This window comes from Schistocerca serialis, chromosome 4 (assembly GCF_023864345.2).
Source record: "Schistocerca serialis cubense isolate TAMUIC-IGC-003099 chromosome 4, iqSchSeri2.2, whole genome shotgun sequence".
NCBI classification, from domain to species: Eukaryota; Metazoa; Arthropoda; class Insecta; order Orthoptera; family Acrididae; genus Schistocerca; species Schistocerca serialis.
In genome coordinates, this window is record NC_064641.1 from 902,325,421 (window position 1) to 902,343,829 (window position 18,409).

The following is an 18,409-nucleotide window of genomic DNA, read 5'->3' on the forward strand; positions in this document are numbered from 1 at the left end:
ACATGAAACCGGCCCCTGCGGAGAAAGGAATATGAATGAAGGAAATCAACGTACAACATCGCTTTCTTACATTTTTACTGTACAGTGTCATTATTAACTATGTAATTAACAGTTAAAGTAAGAGATTTACTTTTATTAGTTTAATAAGCATATTTTAGAAAGGAGTTTAAAGTCTGTCTTCAAAATGTTCTTCGCCAACATCCCGGCAAAGTTGTGCACGTCTAAGGATGTTAAGGAAAATACTTTACAGTAATCTTCGAGGAATGTTCGAAATTTCTTCACATATGTTGTTTTTTAATGTGTCAAGTGTTCTGGGGTTGTTGCGGTAGACTCTAGCCTTTAGAAATCCCCAGAGTTAAAAGTCACATGGTGACAAGTCGGGAGAGCGGGGTGGCGACAAGCCTTTACTAACGGTCCTCTCTTCTGAATAATCATTATGTATGCGAGATATGGACAAATCTGACGTATGAGAAGTTGCCCCATCTTGCTGGAAATATGCACAACATTTTTCGTTTGGACTTAACAGGGCCGAAAATTCATTGTAGAGTTCCAAGTAAACATGTGTGATGACATTATCGTTCTAGAAAAAAATGGTTCAATTGGCTCGAGCACTATGGGACTTAACATCTGAGGTCATCAGTCCCCTAGAACTTAGAACTACTTAAACGTAACTAACCTAAGGAAATCACACACATCCATGCCCGAGGCAGGATTTGAACCTGCGACCGTAGCAGTTGCGCGGTTTCCAGACTGAAGCGCCTAGAGCCGCTCGGCCACTCCGGCCGTCTCATTGTAGAAGAATGGTCCGATAATTCTGTTACCAGATACAGCACACAATATACCAATTTTTAAATCGTGTAACGGCTTTTGCTGTATGCCATGGGGATTCTCTGTAGCCCAGTGGCTTGTGTTTTGTGAATTAAGGTAAATCGACATATGAAACCAAGCTTCATCCGTCGAAAAAAAGTGGAACGGATCAAGATGTCCCCCAGCTGCATTTTCCAGCAACCAATTACAGTGATGTGTATGCTTACCCTTGTCTGCTTTATTTGTTTGCTGAACAACACTCACACGGTAAGGTTTCATTTTTAAGCCATGAAGGATACGTTGACAGCACCTGCGAGATATTCCACATTGCTGTGATAATCGTCGTGTTGACTTCTAGGGACTTCTTTCAGTGTGTGCCGTCATATTTGCCACAACTTCAGGTGTACACACAGTCGGTGCTTTTTTCGACACTGCCTGCCGAACGCCAGTTTCTCACTAAGTCCTGAATCGTTGATTTTTCCGGTATATTACTTTCAGGAAACTTTTCATGAAAAGTGTCACGAACAACTTTAATGGATTCTTCAAAAATGTGCACACTTTCTTCGATGGAGTAAGGCATGACAATGAAGTATACTGTTTATAACGAATTCTATCCTTATGAACTACTCACACCCTACTGCTGCTGGAAGGTAGCAAAGAAACTAACAAGCTAGTAATGCTACTCACGCGCGTTCGCATCCCGGTTTTAGCCGGTTTTGTGTACGCCACAGATGGCCGCTGTGGCCGAGCGGTTCTAGGTGCTTCAGTCCGGAACAGCGCTGCTGCTACGGTCGCAGATTCCAATCCCGCCTCTGGCATGGATGTGTGTGATGTTCTTAGGTTAGTCAGGTTTAAGTATTTCTAAGTCTACGGGATTGATGACCTCAGATGGTAAGTCCCACAGTGCGTAGAGCCATTTAAACCACTTTTATGTGCGCCACCTTGTATATTTCCCTTATTTTGGCTACAAAATACTATTTTTCAACACAATCGCCATTCAAAGCGATGGCATTTCGCCACCTTTCTGGGAGGGCCTGTATGCCTAGATGGTACCACTGCATTAGCCGACGTCGTTTCCAAGTCTTGTTGCATCAATAACCTCCCATTCATCCACCTACTGCTTCTCATTTGGCCTCCTTCATTTGGCCAAACAGATGGTAGTCGGAAGGTGCGAGATCCGGGCTGTAGGGTGGATGAAGAAAAACAGTACAAAGAAGTATTTTGAGCCCCTCTCGCGTGTGCAGACTTGTGTGAGGCCTTGAGCTGTCATGGAGAAGTTCGTTGGCATTTGTAGGGCAACGAACACGATGACATTCTAACACTGCAGGAGGCACAGTTGTGTGCGGGCGGTCAGTACCTTGTTGTGATGATGTCAGACGCCTCACCCAACGACTCACTGTGCTTTTCTTCACTGCAAGATCTCCGTAAACGTTCTGGAATCGACTATGAATATCAGCCACGCTCTGGTTTCCGACATCTATATCTACGTGATTACTCTGCTATTCACAATAAAGTGTCTGGCAAAGGGCTCAATGAACCACCTTCAAGCTTTCTCTCTACCGTTCCACTCTCGAACGGCACGCGGGAAAAACGTGTACTTAAATTTCTGAATGCGAGCCCTGACTTCTCTTATTTTATCGTGATGATCATTTCTCCCTATGCAGGTGAGTGCCAACAGCATGCTTTCGCAATCGGAGGAGAAAACTGGTGATTGAAATTTCTTGAGAAGATCGCGTCGCAACGAAAAACGCCTTTGTTTTAATGGTTGCCACTCCAATTCACGTATCACGTCTGTGACACTATCTCCTCTATTTCGCGATAATACAAAACGAGCTGCTCTTCTTTGTACTTTTTCGATCTCATCCGTCCGTCCCACCTGATGCGGATCCCACACAGCACACCAATACTCCAGAATAGGGCGGACAAGCGTGGAGTAAGCAGTCTCTTTAGTAGACCTGTTACACCTTCTAAGTGTTCTGCCAATGAATCGCAGCCTTTGGTTTGCTCTACCCACAATATTGCCTATGTGATCATTCCAATTTAAGGTATTTGTAATTGTAATCCCTAAGTATTTAGGTGAATTTACAGTCTTCAGATCTGTGTGACTTATCGCGTAATAGAAATTTAGCTGATTTCTTTTAGTTCAAAAATGTTCAAATGTTGTGTAAAATCTTATGGGACTAAACTGCTAAGGTCATCAGTCCCTAAGCTTACACACTAGTTAACCTAAATTATCCTAAGGACAAACACACACACCCATGCCCGAGGGAGGACTCGAACCCTTCGCCGGGACCAGCCGCACAGTCCATGACTGCAGCGCCTTAGATTTCTTTTAGTACTCATGTGAATAACTTGACACTTTTCCTTATTCAGGGTCAACTGCCACTTTTCGCACCATACAGATATCTATTCTAAATCATTTTGCAAGATTTTTTGATCATCTGATGACTTTACAAGACGGTAAATGACGGCATCATCTGCAAACAACCTAAGACGGCTACTCAGATTTATGTCGTTAATATAGATCAGGAACAACAGACGGCCTATAACACTTCCTTGGGGAACCACGCATATTACTTCTGTTTTACGCGATGACTTTCCGTCTAATACTACGGACTGTGACCTTTCTGACAGGAAATCACGAATCCAGTCGCACAACTGAGACGATACTCCGTAGGGACGCACTTTGGTTAGAAGGCGCTAGTGACGAACGGTGTCGAAAGCCTTCTGGAAATCTAAATATATGGAATCAATTTGACATTGCCTGTCCATAGCACTTATTACTTCATGAGTATAAAGAGCTAGTTGTGTTTCACGAGAACGATATTTCCTGAAACCGATACCAGGCAGTGGCTGTACGGAAAATTACATAATTTGTGTTCGAGCACATGCATCCACGTCGGTAGTAACATCACATCGTTCTTTTTAACAACGAATGCGCAGTAACATCGGATCGTAACGCCGTTGCTTACGGAAGAAGGTGTCGTCACTATGAGAGCGAAGAGACTCCAGATCCGTCGCTAGAGGGCACGAGCCCACATCCACGTGACGACAGGAGGAGCGGTTGCAAGTGTCCACTGTCCGTTGCACTCAGCCATTCTGAAGACACAGGTGTGGCGGCTTTAAGGAGGCCACACCACGCCTATCTAACCCATGTTAATTTAGGCAAGTATTTGATCCATTTCTGAAAAAAACTATTTGATACAGGACGTTAATATTTTCACTGTATGTTACATGATTGTAATAGAGTCAACTGTACAAAAATCTATCCATTTTACAGCTTTTAAGAAATACTTTTTTTAAATTGATTAACGAAATATATTAAGTTCTTTCTGCGGAAAATATCTCATTCTGAACTTTCGAATGGGGAAATATTAATGCATGTAGTACCAGAGGTGGCTTTTTGTGTTAAACAGAGTGTCTGAAAATTTCATTGATTTATCAATGATAGTTTCTGATATAATGGGGCATATGTACTGAAAATTTTAGTTTGCGGGGAATTGACTTTCAAGAAAAATCTTTTGAAATTTGTGACTTACTGTTAATTGAAACTGTCCTGCTGCATATGATGGCCCTTCTTTGGCCTGTAGCAGGTGTTCCAGCTTCTTTTTCACCTTCCTGGATGTTTGTCTTGCTTTCTTGGCCATATTAGATGCAGACCCCTCTGCATCGGCTATCCTCATTTTATCGCAATGTTGCAGCCCAGTGATCATTTTTTCACCAGGATTACTTCCCAGCTTTTTCAGTACGCAACACTTTTCAATATTAAGAAAAATGAATGTAATAACAGCATCATAAGTGCCTAGTTTCATTGTATGCGTGCCTACGAATACAGTTTTAGGAAGGCGGTTCCAAATTATGCTGTTGAAACATTCATTTGGGTTCTGTGTCTGCCCATGCAGACATTTCCTCAGAAGCTCAGGATGATCCAAGTCTCTGAAAATAGGTTTAATTGCTGTAATAACAGCAGCAGAAAGAGAATGCTGGTGAGAATAAGATTCTCCATTTGCCTGAGCCCTATTGTATTTGCACCACGAATTTTCTCCTGATGGACACAATCCATGACATGGCTTATCATCCGTAGAAGAATATGGCCCAAACATCTCTCTTCATTGCCTCCAGATTATCCGTATTTCTCATTATTCCCTGCCCATAGTTTACCTTCAAGCTTTCAATCACACTTGAACAAAACCAACCGCTTGTTTGAAAGCGTGTTGTTTATTAATAGCAGAAACAAAAGGACCGTTGCATTCCAAGGATAGCCAACAGACTGTGGAGTTAAAAAATGTCCCTAGTGTGGAATGTAGGGGATATAAAGATCCAAAGTATATGCAGGAAAGTGTGTGACGGAAAAGTGGACGTGGCACATTAACACACGTGGTAGGAAAATGCTCTTTAAATGCTCGAAAAAAATACTTTTCAGATTACTTAAATAAAACCTTAATCTACCGAAATATGATAAAACCGAAAATCGATTTTTTTCTCTACCTGAAGCACGGTGTGGTCCCCTTAAACTAAGAGCAGTGGGGTGTGCTGTGTTTACTCAGAGCGGAAGGAGGACGGGCATCCGAAGCTTCCCAAATAATGAATTATTGAAGACCGACATGTTACAATGCCTGTCACTGTCCCAGAGGACCAACTGAGCGTCGGAATTGCAACGGCCATTCAGTGCACTGTTCCTCTGTTTTCAACACTACTGAGTACAGTGGACGGACGAAGAGTACGCGTACTCACTCTGTCGTCACATAGGTGTGCGCCCGTGTCTCGCGGCAAGTATGGGGCTTCAGCGCTGTTATAGGGATTACGGCGCTGTTGTAGGGATCACGCCTTCTTCCTTAAGCAACGGCATTACGACCCCTTCATTGTACAACCTCTGGCCCGCTGCTTTTTGAGCGTCTCGAACAGTTGCGCAGTTCCTTACTGCCATTATAGCGCTTTCTTATGAAACAATGGGACGACGTAATGCGTTAGAAATGAAGAAAGGAGATCGGATCGGTGTGTGTGTGTGTGTGTGTGCAGGGTGTGGGTGGCGGCTACGATATGCGAGAGAACATGACGACGTCGTGGGAGTACTCTGGTCGCTACGTGACGGACGTGTTCACGGAGGAGGCGGAGAGGCTGATAGCTGAGCACGACACTGGGAGGCCGCTCTTCCTCTACCTGGCGCACCTCGCCTGCCACGCCGGGATCGACGCCAAGTGGCTGGATGCCCCCCAGGAAGTCATCAACAGATTTGGATACATCTCGGATCCCAACAGGCGCATACTTGCAGGTAGGATACGACAACAAAATGTGATAAATACGTAATACAGGTTTGACACGACAGACGCGACCATAAAGTAATTGTAAGAAATCGGGTAAGTTTACTGTACATATGAACAGTAAAAACACACCACAGTTAACTTAAATTTTCCATGTTCTTACGGAAGAGAACTGCTGGTCGCAATTAGAAAACTAATACCTGTAACTACACGACCATAAATTAATATTTTGTAATGCCACCACAAATTCAAGGCACTGACTCACAGTTAATTTTCCTTTTCGTTGTTGGTTAGTGAGACGAGAGTGTTACAATTAATCAGGGAAAACCCCACAGTTGGGAAACGAGGCCAGTATTAATTGGTTACTGTCGAGTTGCAATTTATAATATCTTTATTGATTACTTCAACCATTAAAGGTCATTTCTTTACCACTTGTCCAGGAACAGATACAAAAAAGCTAGCAGGCATGAGTACCTTTTCAAAACAATTCACTTTAGAGTTAACGGCCAAGCCATTTTACTTAAAACCAGTTTTGCTAAAACATTTGATAACAAATCAAAATTTTCCAAGTAATGAAATCAAAAAACTTTATTTTACTGGTAATAGCCAAGCCATTTTACTTACAACATACTTTGATGGAGCATTTAATAACAAAATTAAAACTTTCCAAGTAATGAAAGAAAAACACCAATTTGCTTACAATTTCGCTACCGAATATGTAGGGAGCCACTTCTTTAAAATTTTGGCACAACAAGATATTAAATTACAAGGGCTCGCTAACAGGGAGGCAGAACTAGCATTTTCAAAGGATGCCAAGTAGATTAAAACAATCAAAGTAAAGATACATTCACCCTTTACAATAACTAACAATTTCAAAGCCACGCAATTTTAAAGAACTCACCAATGAAAGGCAAACTTAACCATTTTAAACGGTGGCCAAAAGCAATCAGAGTAATCTATAACCATTTAACATTTTACAATAACTAACAGCTTTAATACCATGTCCTGCAACCAAATTCTCCTGGGATAGAAATAATTAACCGACCTGCTGTAAGCGCGACCACAATTTTCTCCCGAAGGATGCTCAGACTAGAAGCTGGACTCACAGACCCACAACGCCTCACATTCAGCAATCACATCGACTTCACGCGAGGCCAGGGGAGGAGGAGGAATCAAATCATGAACTATAATCCGTGCCCAAAAATACACTTCCTCGCATGCAGTATTAATAAGAAGTCAAAAGATCACTGTCTATAATTACATCGTCGACAGGGACAGGAAATCCGAAAGCAGGAGGCCACAAGGCAGAAAAAAATGTAATCTAAAACAATAATCCCTGCCCAAAAATACACTTCCTACCGGGCTGTACTAATAAGACGCGTAAAAGGTCACTGTCTATAAATACACCGGCGACAGGGACAGGAAACCCGAACGCAGGAGGTCACAAGGCTGAAAAGACCCTGGTAACACAAACCAAAATTCTTCAATTAACATCTAAATCCTTAACCAACTTAACTTGCAGTATATCAGAGAAACAGCAGGTGAACTCCGATACAAAGGCTCCTCGCACCCGACCGTGTCCACGTCGCCAGCGAACCCAACTGGGCACAGTCGCGCAGCCACGCGCTCTGTCACCGGAGCCCTCGTCTTCTCCGCACCCACGGAGCAAGAGCTTACAGCCTTGTCCCGACAACTCGTCCCACACGCCTCGCACTGCCAGGATAGAGCACCGGCTTGTTCTCGGAACAACAGCCAACTCTCCACCGCCACGCCACGCCGCGGTCCTTCCCGATTTTGAAATGTGACCGACCGACTCGTCACCGCTAGGCACCAAACTGGCCATCCACCCAAAGATCTTACTCCCTTGCACAAGACTAACAGGAAGCAACGACTCGAAGATCCATAAGACCAGACACGCCGCCAGAGGGGAATCTCAACAGAATCGTACGCAGCATAACGATAAATATGAAAGAATCAATTAACTATGGAATGGAAGGACTCAGAACAATCTTAACAGCGCGATATATGTCGAGAGCCGACACACTGCTCAGTTTGTTTGTCATCTAACTAACGGAGAAACACGGTACTGTCCTAGTACTTATTTATAACTGGTGTCCACGTCCGTGCCACGTAGCGCCTGGCCCTGTGCTTACAGTTTATGACGTCATATCTCCTGAACTATTGATGTACAATAAGATAATTTTGTAGCGACATTCAGCGGCATATGTGGATACTGTTTGCAAAATGTATTGCGAATGGAGTCAGTAGCAATGAAGTACTAAATTTGAGCGTCTTGAACGCTGCAGCAGTTATGCATGCATCTCACTGTTTATGACATCATATTTGTCGTATTTCCTGGACTACATACCTTGAAACTTCTTCTATAAATTTCTTACATGCACTGAAATAGGTGCCGGCCAGAGTGGCCGAGAGGTTCTAGGCGATACAGTTCGGAACCGAGCGACCGCTACGGTAGCACGTTCGAATCCTGCCTCGGGCATTGATGTGTGTGATGTCCTTAAGTTAGTTAGGTTTGAGTAGTTCTAAGTTATAGGGGACTTATGACCTTATAAGTTAAGTCCCATAGCGCTCAGAGCCATTTGAACCATATGAACTGAAATAACCGAGAAGATGAAACTTCATAATTTAATTCAGAAACTGCTGGGTGAAATTGAACGTACTGTCACTTTGCTATTTCATCATATCATATCTGACCTACAGAATTATTCCTGACAAACACAACTCAAAGTTCTCCTATTGATTAGTTACAATATTCAAGGACAACGCGATCTGACTACTTTAAAATTAACTCAAAAGAATGCCCCTGAATAAGAAGCTATACATAAGTCACTTATCTCACAAAAATCTTCATTACACGAACTACAGCAATGCCGCAAGCACCAATACTGCGAGCTAAATAAAAGATTCTAACTACAGAAGGCTGTAACTACTAATAGTCATGTGGTTGGCAAAGGAAAGATTTTGTTACATAGCAAACAATGTGTTTATCTTAAGAATGTTACTTCTGTAAAAAATCTGGGAGTATGCGTACTGAACGATTTGAAGTATAATGATAATATAAAATTAATTGTTGGTAAGGTGGGTGCCAGGTTGAGATTCATTGGGAGAGTCCTTAGAAAATGTAGTCCATCAACAAAGGAGGTGGCTTACAAAACACTCGTTCGACCTATACTTGAGTATTGCTCATCAGTGTGCGATCCGTACCAGGTCGGGTTGACAGAGGAGATAGAGAAGATCCAAAGAAGAGCGGCGCGTTTCGTCACAGGGTTATTTGGTAAGCGTGACAGCGTTACGGAGATGGTTCAAATGGCTCTGAGCACTATGGGACAATAACAAAAAAAAGTTCAAATGTGTGTGAAATTTTATGGGACTTAACTGCTTAGGTCATCAGCCCCTAAGCTTACACACTACCTAACCTAAATTATCCTAAGGACAAACACACACAGCCATGCCCGAGGGAGGACTCGAACCTCCGCCGGGACCAGCCGCACAGTCCATGACTGCAGCGCCTTAGACAGATCGGGGACTTAACATCTGTGGCCATCAGTCCCCTAGAACTTAGAACTACTTAAACCTAACTAACCTAAGGACATCACACACATTCATGCCCGAGGCAGGATTCGAACCTGCGACCGTAACGGTCACGCGGTTCCAGACTGATGTGCCTAGAACCGTACGATAGTTACGGATATGTTTAACAAACTCAAGTGGCAGACTCTGCAAGAGCGGCGCTCTGCATCGTGGTGTAGCTTGCTGTCCAGATTTCTAGAGTATACCTTTCTGGATGAGGTATCGAATTTATTGCTTCCCCCTATTAATAACTCCCGAGGAGATCACGAATGTAAAATTAGAGAGATTCGAGCACGCACGGAGGCTTCCCGGCAGTCGTTCCTCCCGCGAACTATAGGCGACTGGATCAGGAGAGGGAGGTAATGCAGTGGCATGTAAAGTGCCCTCCGCCACACACCGTTGCGTGGTTTGCTGTGTATAAATTTAGATGTACATGTAGATGTAGAATGTGGCAACAGGTTCAAAAAGTGTATAATCGACCATGACATCCAGTTCCAAAAATTATACAATCATGGATAAAATTCAGTCTCCAAGTCGGACACGTCCAGATCGTCCGCCTTCGCTAACACTTCTAACCTCTAACCTCAATCAATGCTGACTACTCACTCATAACTTCCATCACTGGCCGGCCGATGTGGCCGTGCGTTTTTTAGGGGCTTCAGTCTGGATCCGCGTGACCGCTACGGTCGCAGGTTCGAGTCCTGCCTCGGGCATGGATATGTGTGATGTCTTTAGGTTAGTTAGGTTTAATTAGTTCTAAGTTCTAGGCGACTGATGACCTCAGAAGTTAAGTCGCATAGTGCTCAGAGCGTTTTGAACCATTTTCCATCACTGCTGGTAGTTCACCTCCAACTTCCATCACAGCTGACTGCTAACTTCCAACTGCTAGTGCGACCAGCCACAGAGTCTCCTACAGAGTGTGCACAGCGCTGTCAGAGTTATTAATGCAGAGCGCCACATAGCGCTGCCAACATACAAACACATAAACAGCCTACTTACAACGTCAACAAAAGCTTGAAATATCATAGAGTTTACTACAATCATATCTTATAGTACATCCATTGAGGTTTGTACTATAGCTCATTAAGAAAATAAACATAATTCCTTCTGAAAAAATAAACGATTTTGGTCATTAACAAAGATTATTACAAAATAAAGCGGCTTCCCTCCTAAGTGTACACGTTGAAAACACAAACTATGAAAATGATTTACTCATGTTGATGATTGTTGGTCGTTAGTAGTGAATGTGTCCCCGCACACGGATGGCTCCTTCAACTGTGCGGGGCATGCTCCGGAAGAGACCATCAAGTTTTCCTTGGGGTATGAGGCGCCACGTCTCAATGGCACCTTCACTGAGGTCCTGAAGAGTCTCAGGTGGATTCTGAAGCTGTGCAGAAGCCACCTTCAACTGGTCCGTTGCCTGCTCAGTTGCATTCATGTCTGGGGACTGTACTGGCCAATGCATTCGGTTGTTGTTGTATCTTCCAAGACACCGAGACAGTGTTAGAGTACGCTTGCGATCTTGCATTGTCATCGACTAGAATAAAGTTGTCACTGACTTCACATCTACATGGCGTTATAATCGTTTGTAGGATATCTTGGACGTATCGGGGACGGGCCAAATTGCCGTCGATGGGAATTAGGGGGGTCCGCTGTCACACAATTATTGTTGCCCCGAACATGACACTTCCATCTGCAAACGGATCGACTTCCTGGACCTTGTGTCGTCCAGCGCTTCGCCATACCGTAACACGTCCGGTGTCTAGTCGCAAACCAATCCTGGTCTCATCAGTAAACATGACATTAATCTAGTCTACTGTTGACGTGCAAGAGCCCAGCTCCTTTAATTGGGTCGATTCCGTTGGTTCAGTGCAAAACTTGTCATTTCTCTTCTGGAACCAACGCTATCTTGATGGAAACTTCAGCGCGCTGTTTGGTCTGAGATACGATTCCCTGTTGCATGGGAGAATTCATTTACAGTATTTCTGGAAGCTGATGTTTGGTGCCAGAGAATCGACAGTTGGAGGAAAGGAAATTATCCTGCATTGGTGATGTCGTACGAGGATGACAATTGCGAGATCTATCGTTCACATTTCCTGTCTCTCTGTACTTTCCTCACACGTTAGAGACACCACTTCGGGTGACATGTAACCTACCCGCAACATCTTACTGTTTGTGACTGCTGAAAGTAAAGCCAGTGTCCTGGCTCCGTCAGAGTGTTGTATGTCTGCACGTGGCACGTTACTGCATCGCTGAGCACAAACTTAACGAAGCTCTTTTTGATACTAGACTGCTCGCGATGTTCTCCTGCAGCAGCGGTACGTATACATGAATGGAAACGGCTACGGAGCATGGGAGTAGTAAACATCGTCCGGTATTTGGGCTGTAACTCAATAGCACATGAGACCTCTAGTATCACAGACTACATTTTACGATAGTATTCCAAGTTTTTGTTGAGCAGTGTAGGTGTAATACAATACTATAATGTTGTAGGCACATTCAGTAACATATGTGGACACTGTCTGCAAATTTTATTGCGAATAGAGATAGTAGCAAAGACATAATAAATATAAACTTCATGCATCGTGCAGCAGGTTTTCAGCCATCTCACTGTTCATTACATCATATTCCCTGAACTATGTGTCGCAAAATGATATAATTTTTCATTAACCTTCAGCGGTATATGTGCATACAATATGTGAAATATGACGCGAAAACAGTTAGCAGTAAAGAAGTAATATGACGCGAAAACAGTTAGCAGTAAAGAAGTAATAAAGTACAACGTATGCCCGTTGAATGCATGTCCGAAAGAATATTACATCGTAATTCAGAATAATACAAGCACCATTGTATCGCATGTATCCGCAGACACCGGGCAATCGACTTCAACGTAAACTGTCTCCCATATACGGAAACATACATAATGGAGGTACGAGTACAGGCTGTAGAAAAAAGACTGACTACATACGAAAGTTTGGGTCTGGATAGCAAAATGATAAGGCGACCGTCCGCGATAAGCAGGAAATCCGGCTTTGAGACCCGGTGCTGCAGAAATTTTCGCTGTCGTCATTCCATTATACAACTGATGGTAGTCCATATTTGGTACATTTCACGTACTAACTGAAGGTTGGGTTATTAGATTTTGAGGACGACAGTTGATCTTGAATTGTCAATTGAATCTTCAAAGCTTAAAATGATACACAACTGAAAGAATGTATAGCAGACAGACAATATCTATTTGTAAAGACGTCGTCAAGGTTTAAGAGATAGCTGCGCTACGTAGAGGTACAGTATGGCTGTCTAATGGTACTGACCAGAGGAAGCGATGGGACGCGATGTCAAAAATGTGACAGTATGTTGTGAAGATGAAGAAACCTGTTAAACGCCATTGCCGGCCGGAGTGGCCGAGCGGTTCTAGGCGCTACAGTTGGGAACCGCGCGGCCGCTACGGTCGCAGGTTCGAATCCTGCCTCAGGCATGGATGTGTGTGATGTCCTTAGGTTATTTAGGTTTAAGTAGTTCTAAGTTCTAGGGTTCTGATGACCTCGAAAGTTAAGTCCCATAGCGCTCAGAGCCATTTGAACCATTTAACGCCATCGAATATTAGGCACAAAACTACGCTTTGGGACTTCGAGAGACAGAAAGAAAAGCAAATCCGTCACAAAAATTACCACAGAGGTTCCCACGAATACAGGGTGGTCGATTGATCGTGACCGGGCCAAATATCTCACGAAATAAACGTCAAACGAAAAAACTACAAAGAACGAAACCTGTCTAGCTTGAAGGGGGAAACCAGATAGCGCTATGGTTGGCGCGCTAGATGGCGCTGCCATAGGTGAAACGAACATCAACTGCGTTTTTTTAAATACGAACCCGAACTTTTTATTACATATTCGTGTAGTACGTAAAGAAATATGAATGTTTTAGTTGGAACACTTTTTTCGCTTTGTGACAGATGGCGCTGTAATAGTCACAAACGTATAAGTACGTGGTATCACGTAACATTCCGCCAATGCGGACGGTATTTGCTTCGTGATACTTTACCCATGTTAAAATGGACCGTTTACCAACTGCGGAAAAGGTGGATATCGTGTTGATGTATGGCTATTGTGATCAAATGCCCAACGGGCCTGTGCTATGTATGCTGCTCGGTATCCTGTACGACATCATCCAAGTGTCCGGACCGTTCGCCGGATAGTTACGTTATTTAAGGAAACAGGAAGTGTTCAGCCACATGTGAAACGTCAACCACGACATGCAACAAATGTTGATGCTCAAGTAGGTGTTTCCTTAGCTGCTGTTGTGGCAAATCCGCACATCAGTAGCAGACAAATTGCGCGAGAATCGGGACTCTCAAAAACGTCGGTGTTCATAGGAATATCGTTTCACGTATTGCCAAATGCATTGTTTTGACGGACATCATTTTCAGCATTTATTGCATTAATTTGGTATTTACAGGTAATCACGCTGTAACAGCATGCTTTCTGAGATATGATAACTTCACCAAGGTACATGTATCACATTCGCACAACCGAAATAAAATGGTCAAACGTACCTACGTTCTGTATTTTAATTCAAAAAACCTACCTGTTACCAACTGTTCGTCTAAAATTGTGAGCCATATGTTTGTGACTATTACAGCGCCATCTATCAGAAAGGGAAAAAAGTGGTCCATCTTCTTTACGTACAACACGAACATGCAATAAAAAATGGGGGTTCGTATTTTAAAAAAACGCAGCTGATATCCGTTTGACCCATGGCACCGCCATCAAGCGGTCCAACTATAGCGCCATCTGGTTTCCCCTTCAAGCTAGACAGGTTTCGTTCTTTGTAGTTTTTTCGTTTGACCCTTATTTCGTGAGATATTTGGCCCGGTCAAGATCAATGGACCACCCTGTACATATCGTAAAAATCACGAAAGGTTCATCAACCACTAAGTTCAAAGTTTTACACGGGACTCTAATATACATTTGTATGGGCACAGGCTACATATTTCTTTACTATATGTGGAACATAAATTAGATAAATGTATATATAATATGTGAAGGGGATGTTAGCAAAATACTCGAAGTTTTAGACCAGTTAACTTCATATTTTTGCATGACATTCTAATATACATTCTGACAGACATGGACTCAATTTTTAAAAAATGTGTGGTATATAAATGTGCATGTGAGACACGAATGGGAAAAGTTGTTAGTAAGTGTTTCGAAACTCTCTTGATCAATTATTTACTATTTTTAACCTATACCCCTTGGTGTATTTCGACTGTTTCCAGTTTTCTTCTTTTCTGTTTATATTTTCCTTGTAATCATATCTTACAAGTTGTGTACCTTGTTGCTGCTGTATCCACTGTTTAGTCCTACATCGATGATAATGTTCAGTTCACCCTGGTGATTCGAAGAGGTATTCTGTACATTCTGTAAATGATATACCTGATGGCTTTTTTTTTTTTTTTTTTTTTTTTTTTTGAGACTGTGTGTTGTTTCATTTGTTGTGAATTATCATGCCTGTAGCTGTTTCATTTCTGGAAATGTTGAGACTGTGTCCGTCGATAGATTTTATGATTGAGGTAGTGTACTGCCTCTTGTACTTCTGTTTCGAAAGTGAACTGAACATTGCAGTGTATATTATATATCTTTCTGCGTAAACTGTTTATATGTTCTTGTACTTCATCTATGAAGCATATGATATCGTCCATAATTAGGTTGTTTGCTACTGTAAATGGGACTAGGCTTCCCAATGGCAGGTGTTCATTTTGCAAATAGAATGATTTTAATTGAAAATAGTTTTGCAGTGAACACATAGTGCATAGTGGGGCGATCACACTGTTGTGGAATTAATTCAAAAGCCAAGGTCCCTTAAATACTATTTACTGGGTAACTAACCGGTTTCAACACCTAAAGGTGCCATCATTGGATCTGAATATAAATCAACATTTATAAACCATTTGGATATAACGATACATTCAGATCCGCTGATGGCACCTTTAGTGTGTTGAAACCGGTTATCCAGTAAACAGTATTTAAGCGATCTTGGCTTTTAAATTATTTCTAAGAAAATAGTTTTGCTTGATGATCACTTTTATGATCTGTATAAGTTTTTCTATTGTGATGGTAGGATTTTTTGATTTTCCTGTCAGACGTTATTTTGTAATGTTACTTATGCCATCAAGGCGTTTGAAGTGTATGTGTCTTTCACAATAACTGATATCCTATTATTTAGATTGATTCTAAGGACTATTATACATTTCTGTTGTTCAATGGTTTAAATTTTTAGTGAAGTATTTTGATGCGAACTATGCAATGAGATATGTAGGACAACTCTTAATTAGTAACTTATCTCGTGGGAGAATTTTCATTATGTGTTCCGGGCTACCGTCTGAGCACTGGTGCTGCTGGGTATTTTTTTAGTAATTTGTTTCATTTTTGTGATTGTGGTTTCTGCATTTTTAATGAGGTTTTTATTTATAATTGTTGTTTGGATAAGATATTAGTTTTCAGATGTTATGTTTCTGTTACAGGTGTTTCCTTTATTCATGTATTCCTGTTTATCTACAAGCACTACAGTGTTTTTGTCGGCTTTTGCAGCAATTGCCCATTTCCTGCGGCCTTTTTTTTTGTTGACTTAATTTTTGGTATTCCTTTGTCATCTTTCCTTATGTTTCTACGTGAATCCTTATTTCTGATGAAGTCATTTACTTGCTTTTTCATTAATTCTCTGACTAGTTCAGCATTTTTGTCATTGTTAGATATTTTTGTCTCGTGACAGAATATGTTCTGTTTCTATTACGATATGTCTGCATTTGTTAGTTGACTCTTGTTAATGTCGTATTTTAGGTGTTTTCTTATGACACTTATTTCTGTTCCAGTTAGTTATATTTCTGTGAGATTTATGATTCTGTAGTTAAAACTGTATATTGGACTGTCTGTGTGTGTGTGTGTGTGTGTGTGTGTGTGTGTGTGTGTGCGTAAAATTTTATTTATGTTACTTGTATTAACATGTAATAGTTGCAACTCTAAATGTATGAGGAAGACAGAGAGAAATTTCAATGACAGGTACAACAAGCAAATAGGGACATTGAAGAATGGCTGTATGCACTCGAGATCTAGAAAATCTAGCAAAAGAAAATCACCATCATAATGGGATATATACAGACATGGCATTCTTCTGCCATAACATCTGCATCTACAGCTGTATCTACATGGATACTCTGCAAATCACACTTAAGTTTCCGGCAGAGTGTTCATCAAACTACCTTCACTATAATTCTATATTATTCCACTCCTGAACAAGGCGCGAAAAAACGAACCCCTATATCTGTCCGTGCGAGTTCAGATATCCCTTATTTTATTATGATGATCGTTCCTCCCTATGTAGATCGGTGCCAACAAAATATTTTTCCATTCTGAGGGGAAAGGTGGTGAACGAAATTTTGTGACAAGTTTCCGCCGCAAAGAGAAACGCCCTTGTTTTAATGGTGCCATCCCAAATACTGTATCATATCCGTGACACTCTCTCCCCTATTTCGCGATAATACAAAACATGCTTCTCTTCCTTGAACTTTATTGATATACTCCATTACTACTACCTGGTAAGGATTCCAGACAGCGCAGCAGTACTCCAAAAAAGGACCGACAAGCCAAATGTAGACAGTCTCTGTAGTAGATTCGTTACATTTTATAAGTGTTCTGCCAATAAAATTCATTCTTTGGTTTGCCTTCCCCCCGCTCCCAACATTTTCTATGTATTCTTTACAATTTAAATTGTTCGTAATTGTAATTCCTACGTATTCAGTTGAATTTACGGCGTTTAGATTGGACTGATCTATCGTGTACCAAAGTTTAACTGATTCTTTTCAGCACTTATGTGAATGACATCACTCTCTTCATTCTTTAGGGTCAATTGCAAATTTTCGCAGCGTTCAGATATCTTCTCTAAACAGTTTCCCATAATAAATAGAATTCTCAGTCTATAGGAAGACTGTTTCAATAGGAGACCATAAATAAAAATGAAAATATTCATAATGACCGAAAGAGCAATAGCAGAAGACCAATATTAAACGTAATTCATAGAGTACCATAAAAATACAAAGTAAAAGTGTATTATATGCACACCACCACACACATTCACACGCCCCAACATACCCACTCGCCCCCCCCCCCCCACACACACACACAGATACATACACAATCACCTACCCACCAACCCACACACACACACACACACAAAAAGACGTAGACACATGATATGCCCCACCACCCACTCTGCCTACTTATTCTTATTGTCTTTTCATTATAAGGGATCTGATAAAATCCTCCTAGATTTTCAGTGAATTGTTTCAGTAGTTATGGAATCATCTTACTTGATTCTAATTCCAGTTCTCAGTTCCCCTCTAAAGTTGTAAAATCTGTTGGAAACTGCACCGTTTAAGTGTTTACTCTTTGGTACATAAACGTAAGTTGCAGTTGCTACTGATGACGAAGTGTTGCTCTGCGTGAAAGAGAATCGTTGAGTGCATGACAGTCATCAAGGCCTCTTAGCGTTGATTCTGTTTAAACTATGTGACATCTTTTCTCAGAGTCTATGTTTCGAAAGGAACTCGGTAATCCAAACGCCTGGCCTGTTCTTTAATTTCGGTCCATCTGTGCAAATGACTTGTTGTTTCATTATAATGTAATGATATTAGTGTATACTGAGTGATAACTTTACTAAGTAAACTGTAAACTGCGGGCAGGAGACTCAGTGGT

The 18,409-nt window shown here is 41.7% G+C and overlaps 1 protein-coding gene across 1 annotated transcript in view; it reads left to right on the top strand.

The window, feature by feature from the left end:
• Positions 1–18,409, top strand: part of LOC126474837 (arylsulfatase B-like) — a 111,882-nt gene that overhangs the window by 46,046 nt on the left and 47,427 nt on the right. Inside the window, exon 4 of the mRNA XM_050102314.1 lies at positions 5,827–6,079. Coding sequence (XP_049958271.1) covers positions 5,827–6,079 — 253 coding nt within the window. The remainder of the gene's footprint in view (positions 1–5,826; positions 6,080–18,409) is intronic.